This window comes from Ictalurus punctatus, chromosome 11, assembly GCF_001660625.3.
Source record: "Ictalurus punctatus breed USDA103 chromosome 11, Coco_2.0, whole genome shotgun sequence".
Lineage (NCBI taxonomy): Eukaryota > Metazoa > Chordata > Actinopteri > Siluriformes > Ictaluridae > Ictalurus > Ictalurus punctatus.
The window spans coordinates 28,198,316-28,206,198 of NC_030426.2; the positions used below are offsets into that span (position 1 = coordinate 28,198,316).

General features: G+C 43.0%; 1 protein-coding gene and 1 long non-coding RNA gene across 2 annotated transcripts in view; one reads left to right on the plus strand and one right to left on the minus strand.

The window, feature by feature from the left end:
- LOC108271741 (uncharacterized) lies at positions 1-2,882 on the minus strand. The gene is made up of 3 exons (XR_001813923.3): positions 2,499-2,882; positions 2,290-2,399; positions 1-322 (listed from the first exon to the last, which is right to left on the minus strand). It is a non-coding gene; the product is annotated as an uncharacterized LOC108271741 (long non-coding RNA).
- Positions 2,133-7,883, plus strand: part of smarcc2 (SWI/SNF related, matrix associated, actin dependent regulator of chromatin, subfamily c, member 2) — a 22,297-nt gene continuing 16,546 nt past the window's right edge. The window contains exons 1-3 of the mRNA XM_017479458.3: positions 2,133-2,281; positions 5,503-5,622; positions 7,879-7,883. The exon at positions 7,879-7,883 is cut by the window's right edge and continues 81 nt beyond it. Coding sequence (XP_017334947.1) covers positions 2,171-2,281; positions 5,503-5,622; positions 7,879-7,883 — 236 coding nt within the window. The 5' untranslated portion in view covers positions 2,133-2,170. The remainder of the gene's footprint in view (positions 2,282-5,502; positions 5,623-7,878) is intronic.

Consider the following 7,883-nt stretch of genomic DNA (forward strand, 5'->3'; position numbering starts at 1 on the left):
CAATAAAAAATCATAAAGCTTGTAAAATTTTAATAATAACAATAATAATAATAATAATAATAATAATAATAATAATAATAATAATAATATCACCTCACACCTCCAGGGTTGGGGGTTTGCATGTTTTCCCCGTGCTGCAGGGGTTTCCTCCGGGTACTCCAATTTCCTCCCCAGTCCAAAGATAGGCATGTCCAAAGTATCCGTAGTGTGTGTGAGTGTGTGTGTATATGATTGTGCCCTGTGATGGATTGGTACCCCGTCCAGGGTGTACCCCGCCTCATGCCCCGTGCTCCCTGGGATAGGATCCAGGTTCCCCGTGACCCTGTAGGATAAGCGGTATAGAAAATGGATAATAATAATAATAATAATAATAATAATAATAATAATAATAATAATAATAACCAACGATTGATAAACTTCTTTGGTACCTCCTTCAAGTGATCAGCTTTAACACATTTTTAGATTTGCACTTTTCTGTTTTCTGATTCTTTTCACGCTACTGAGGTTCATAACGTGGAGAAAATGTTCATGATCTGCCTGAATCAGTTTGTGGAGTCGGGAGATTCACAGAATTGAATCTTTTTGGGATTTGACTCCTCATTAATTAAAGTAGTGTAGCTGAATTTGGTGACAATCTCATATACCTTACAGTAATCAATACTACACTCCTGTACACACACACACACACACACACACACACACACACACACACGCATGCATGCACACACACACATACACGTGCGCATGCACATACACACACACACACACACATACACGCACGCACGCACACACACGTGCACACACACGCACACACACACACTAGTTATCAAACCACTGACAGTGATCATTGATCATCATTCATTACCCATTCCTCACAGATTCACACACACACACGCATGCACGCGCACACACACGCACACACACACACACTTACTTTAAATTTTACAAAAAAAAAAGTCGAGTAGCCTTTTATAACTTCCTGAAACATAAGAGAGTAAAAAGAGCTGCACTGTTTATCATAATTTAATCAAAACCACTTAATTAACTGTGATAATGACTAATAAACTTCTATTGACTCTGCTGCAGTACGTTTAACTCTCAGCTTTAACTCTAGTAGATTATTATTCATTCCTTCATTTAACTGTGCATTTATCATATAACTGTGTTAATATTCAACGCAGTTTGTCCAAAAATGACTGAATAATCATGCTAAATAAATAAAACATTATTTCAATATTGAGTGAAATAACTGATAATTATCAATGTATCTCTCTTAATAATCAGAGCTTTCAACGTCATTCGACAACAACTAAATGGCCAGGGAAGTTTAAATAATGTAAAACAGCGTGTATGTGCTAAATAATACCTGATATAACCCTACAATGTAAATGAAAATGAATGATTATGAAATAAACAGACATGTGTTGCTTTTTGATGGAATACTTCTTCTTACCCCATCACTGATATTGAGTTGGAGTAGGGGGTGCCAATACTTTGTGCAGCGCTACAGGTGGACTACAACCTGTGAATATCCACCTGTATGAAAGTGGAGCTCATGAAATGTTGGATTAATAATGAGCGTAAACCAGGTGTGGAGTTAAAATCTTACATTCAAGGTTTAGATTAAGTGTGATATTCAGTCCAGCGGCGTCCTCTAGCGGTGACACGCTGTAAGTTTCTCCTGAGAGTTCTAGACTGACGCTGTGCTTTCATCTCTAAAATAGTCATTTTAAAAAATTTAATTAACAGTGTATTTTTAAACTCATGTATGATATTTATAACTCGCACAAACGGCTGTAAATAAAATACATGTAGGACTGGAGTGAGTATTGTGCACCATTCCGCCTCAGGAAAATGATTGACTCGTAGCGTATTAAAATAGTATAAATATAAAGTTTTAAAAAATACCCAGAGACACTTTATAAAATGTATATGTCGTATCCTTTGTATATATAAATGTATATATGTATATATTAGAGAGGGGGATGGGGACTCTTGACTCAGGGGTGCTGCTTGTCCCGCCATGTTGGCTCAAACACAGCCAGACAGAACGGAACCTCAAAATCCAAATTTGAGCCAAAATGGACGCCGTTTCTCGCTTCAGCTGAAGGAAATACCGCAGTTGTGCAGCAGAGGGCGCGCCGTCTCACACGTCTGGCTGGAGACAAAGATGGCGGTGCGGAAGAAAGACGGCGGGCCGAATGTGAAATATTTCGAAGCCTCTGATACCGTGTCTCAGTTCGACAATGTCCGCGTGTGGCTCGGGAAGAATTATAAAAAGGTACTTACCGGTTTATTTGCATGTGAAACGCAGGTGGAGGTGATGTGTGAAGGTGATGAAATGGTGATGATGAGGAGAGACAGAGACATGGAGACAGAAATCCAGCTGTTTAAATCCTCTAACCGCAATCAGACAATAGAAGATGCATGACTAGCCTGTGGAAAATAAAGCTTTTTATTCAGATAAAACATTTAAAACAGGGATTTAAACTCATCACCTGCGCAGATCGGACTCCTTTCATCTGATGCGATGAAGGAACACGACGCGTTTTTCTTTTATCCGGGAGGGAAAAAAACTAAATGTGGGCTTGAGTGCGGCACACACACACACACACACACACACACACACACTCACACACACAGATCCAGATGTGCATCCGGTTTGATTCATGTTATAATGCATTTATTTACTGATCAGCTTCTACACCTCTCTAAAAATGAGTGAATGGATTTTTTTGTGTCCAGTTCATTCTGCCCCTCCTCTCTCACCTTCATCATCATCATCTTCATCACCATCATCCTAAACCATAACCGTAACCAATCTGTCTCAATAACAACGTAAAACTATAACCTTCCCAATAGTTTTATTACCCTTCACTGATATTTTGTGATTAATGTGGCTAGTGCGGGTTCATTAGCAGGGGGTGTAAACTTTTGCACAAATTCACAATTCCCTCATAAGCTCTATTAAATATCAGGCAAATGAGTAGCATTCTAAACCCATTATGTGTTAATTAGCTTATAATTATTAAATAATGACTCTAAGAATAATAACAGTTGATAATGATGGTCACTGGATATACAGCACTGTGCATAAGTATTCACCCCCCTTTCCTTCCTTATTCCATAGTGTGTATTTTTGTTCCAACCTGGAACTGAAATGGACTTAATTAAGATTTCCTCATGAATTTACTCAAAACACAGCTCATTCCCCCCAGTTATTCTCCCCCTCCCCAAAGAACACCATCCCATCTGTGAAGCATGCTGATGGTAGCATCTTGAACCCTCTGAACACCACATGCTGCGGTTGTACCGTATTCTTTTAGTTTTTTAATAACTAATCAAATGTCACAAACCCTGACTGATGCTGTAAACTTATCCCAGACTTGTTCTGATCGCTCCTTGTTCTTCATCATGCTGTGTGTTTAGGTTCTCTAACAAACTCTGGGTTCTTCCAGGAACAGGTGTATTTATAATGAGATCTCATGGCACTTTAATTACACACACCTCCACTCCATTCTACTCATGATGGAACTTCTGATGGAAACTCTGAACCAGAACTCATTTAGGGGTTTCACAGTAACGGGGGTGAATACTTATGCAGTTATGACAAATTGTTTATTTATAAATAAATTTGCAAAGTATATTAATATTAACACCCCCCAAACCACCCCCCATTATCACTAATGCTAGCTGGTTAGCATGTTGCTAACAAAACACACGCTTTCATGGAGGCGTCCATGGTTTCTTCCCACTCTGCAGCTCGACAATTATTAATTAACACTTTTAAAACTTTTCTCTTAAGTGAAACCCAACAGAACATGTTCTGTGCACTGAAGCTGCAATTGAGGAAATATAAACTGAATTAGTTACAAGATTAGATTAGAAATATTCAAATATATTTATATATCTTACTAAACCCTGTACTGAAGGTCAGTTTAAAAACATTCATTCTGTACATCGCTATTACCTACAAACAGGAAAATTACATCAGCACAAAACAGGAAGTAGCGCTGCATCCTGAGCGTAAATCACAGTTTTTATGATTGTTGCTGTGGCTTTTTTTTAATCAAATTTGCACTTCGAGTTTTTTCTGCTTTTTTTGTGTGGAAAACAACTCAAAATCACGATCGCACCAAATAGTTCTGCGCGTTCTTTCAGTGATGTTTCTTAGTAAATGAGACCTTTTAGCTGTACTCGTGTTTGACGCACGTGAATCGGAGACAATGCGTGTCGTGATGACGTCACATGACACGTGACCAACTCAAATCTGTGGTAATTTTGAAAATTGCAGCTCGTGGGAATATTGCAGCGTTTCTGTGATCGTGAAATCTTTAATTCCTGGAGAGACTGGTGCATGTGGTGGTGATCAAAGTTTTTTAATTTTCTCTATGAATGAAACATGGACGCTGATGTTGGTGAGTGTCACTACAAGAGCGGAGAAAGTACTGAGAACTGATACGTGAGTGAAAGTGTAAACTCGCTCCAGTAAAAAGTTTGCTTGTATTTTCTCATTTGTAAGTCACTTTGGGTAAAAGTGTCGGCTAAATGAATAAATGTAAAAAGTTCAAAAGTTGATCGTGTTAAATGAACTTAAGTATTAAAAAGTATTTTTGACTGGTAGAATTAAGAAGATGAATTGGCGTGATTTTTTTCTGCACTGATGAATGTGATTGTTTTCTTTAAACTGAATAAAATGTAACTGTAACTTTAAACTTTAATGTACTGTCATTTTAATAAAATGTAAATAAAATGGCGTCCGCTCTGCAGATGTGTAGCGTATAGTCACTGGCTGATGAGAGAAGAAGACACCGTTAAGATTTATCATTTAAAAGTCTAAATAAAAATGTCAGTTTGAAAAGTATGTGAAAGATAAGTATAAAAGTATGTTTTGTTTACTTATGAATGTAATAAAGTAAGAGGAGGAGTTCTGGGTTTCAGTAGTAATTAAGGAAAGTTCTGAGTGGAACAGCAGAAGCGTTCCTGGAGCTCGTGGGTTTAGGTCCACTGCCGAGTCAATGGAACGGACATGTCCGTGTTCTCTGTGTGGGAGGGGCATACTGTCTCTCCCCTGTCAATCACAGTGACACTAGCCAATTGTAGATGTCTGTGAGAGTATGTCTGTAGAAGAGGGCAGATAACCCTCTCAGTGCTACCCCGCGCTGTGACACTGCATGAGCAGCAGTTTGAAAGCTGGCTTCAGGGGTCTCGCCTTGAGGACAGCAATTAAACTGAAAGTTTTTTGGGGGGGGGGGGAGTTCCTCAACTAGGGGGCGCAATAAACTCAGCTGCTGACAGAATGTGCTGAAGATGTAATTCCTTACTAACCACAATAAACGTGATACGTGCGTATGATCCCAATTCATACTCCAGGTTCTTATTAGTGACGCAGTAACGCTGTAGTCCTGTTTAATACACTGTTATTGTAGCACGTTATTTATAATCTCCTGATAATTAGGCTGAAGTGTGTATGTGCTTGTGCTTGTGTGTGTGTGTGTGTAGTATATCCAGGCGGAGCCTCCCACTAATAAATCTCTGTCCAGTTTGGTGGTTCAGCTGCTGCAGTTTCAGGAGGAAGTTTTCGGACGACACGTCAGCAATCCTCCTCTCACCAAACTACCGGTACACACCCACACCCACACACTCACCCACCCTCGTCTCACCAAACTACCGGTACACACCCACACCCACACACTCACCCACCCTCGTCTCACCAAACTACCGGTACACACCCACACCCACACACTCACCCACCCTCGTCTCACCAAACTACCGGTACACACCCACACCCACACACTCACCCACCCTCGTCTCACCAAACTACCGGTACACACACACACCCACACACTCACCCACCCTCGTCTCACCAAACTACCGGTACACACCCACACCCACACACTCACCCACCCTCGTCTCACCAAACTACCGGTACACACCCACACCCACACACTCACCCACCCTCGTCTCACCAAACTACCGGTACACACACACACCCACACACTCACCCACCCTCGTCTCACCAAACTACCGGTACACACACCCACACACTCACCCACCCTCGTCTCACCAAACTACCGGTACACACCCACACCCACACACTCACCCACCCTCGTCTCACCAAACTACCGGTACACAGACACACCCACACACTCACCCACCCTCGTCTCACCAAACTACCGGTACACACACACACACACTCACCCACCCTCGTCTCACCAAACTACCGGTACACACACACACACACACACACACCCTCCTCTCACCAAACTACCGGTACACACACACACACACACACACACACCCTCCTCTCACCAAACTACCGGCACACACACACACACACCCTCCTCTCAACCAAACTACCGGTACACACCCACACCCACACACTCACCCACCCTCGTCTCACCAAACTACCGGTACACACACACACACACTCACCCACCCTCGTCTCACCAAACTACCGGTACACACACACACACACACACACACCCTCCTCTCACCAAACTACCGGTATACACACACACACACACACACACACACACACACCCTCCTCTCACCAAACTACCGGTACACACACACACACACACACACACACACACCCTCCTCTCACCAAACTACCGGCACACACACACACACACCCTCCTCTCAACCAAACTAACGGTACACACACACACACACACACCCTCCTCTCACCAAACTAACGGTACACACACACACACACACACCCTCCTCTCACCAAACTAACGGTACACACACACACACACCCTCCTCTCACCAAACTACCGGTACACACACACACACACACACACACACACCCTCCTCTCACCAAACTACCGGTACACACCCATACACACACACACACCATCCTCTCACCAACCTAACGGTACACACACACACACACACACACACACACACCCTCCTCTCACCAAACTACCGGTACACACACACACACACACACACACCCTCCTCTCACCAAACTAACGGTACACACACACACACACACACACACACACACCCTCCTCTCACCAAACTACTGGTACACACCCATACACACACACACACCCTCCTCTCACCAAACTACCGGTACACACCCACACACACACTCACCCTCCTCTCACCAAACTACCGGTACACACCCACACACACACTCACCCTCCTCTCACCAAACTACCGGTACACACACACACTCACCCTCCTCTCACCAAACTACCGGTACACACACACTCTCTCCTCTCACCAAACTACCAGCACACACACACATCCTCCTCTCACCAAACTACCACACACACACACACCCTCCTCTCACCAAACTACCGGTACACACACACACACACACACACACCCTCCTCTCACCAAACTACCAGTACACACCCACACCCTCCTCTCACCAAACTACCGGTACACACACACACTACTCTCACCGAACTACCAGTATACACACACACTACTCTCACCAAACCACGGGTATACACACACACAGTCCTCTCACCAAACTACCACACACACACCCTCCTCTAACTAAACTACCAGTACACACACACACACACTCACCCTCCTCTCACCAAACTACCGGTACACACACAAACACACACACACACACACCCTCTTCTCACCAAACTACCGGTACACACACACACACTACTCTCACCGAACTATCGGTATACACACACACTACTCTCACCAAACTAAAGGTACACACACACACACCCTCTTCTCACCAAACTAAAGGTACACACACACACAACCTCCTGTCACCAAACTACCACACACACACAGTCCTCTCACCAAACTACCAGTATACACACACACACACCCTCCTCTAACTAAACTACCGGTACACACACACACTGTAGTTCTCACTGTAACTCTGTGTGTTATCAGATGAA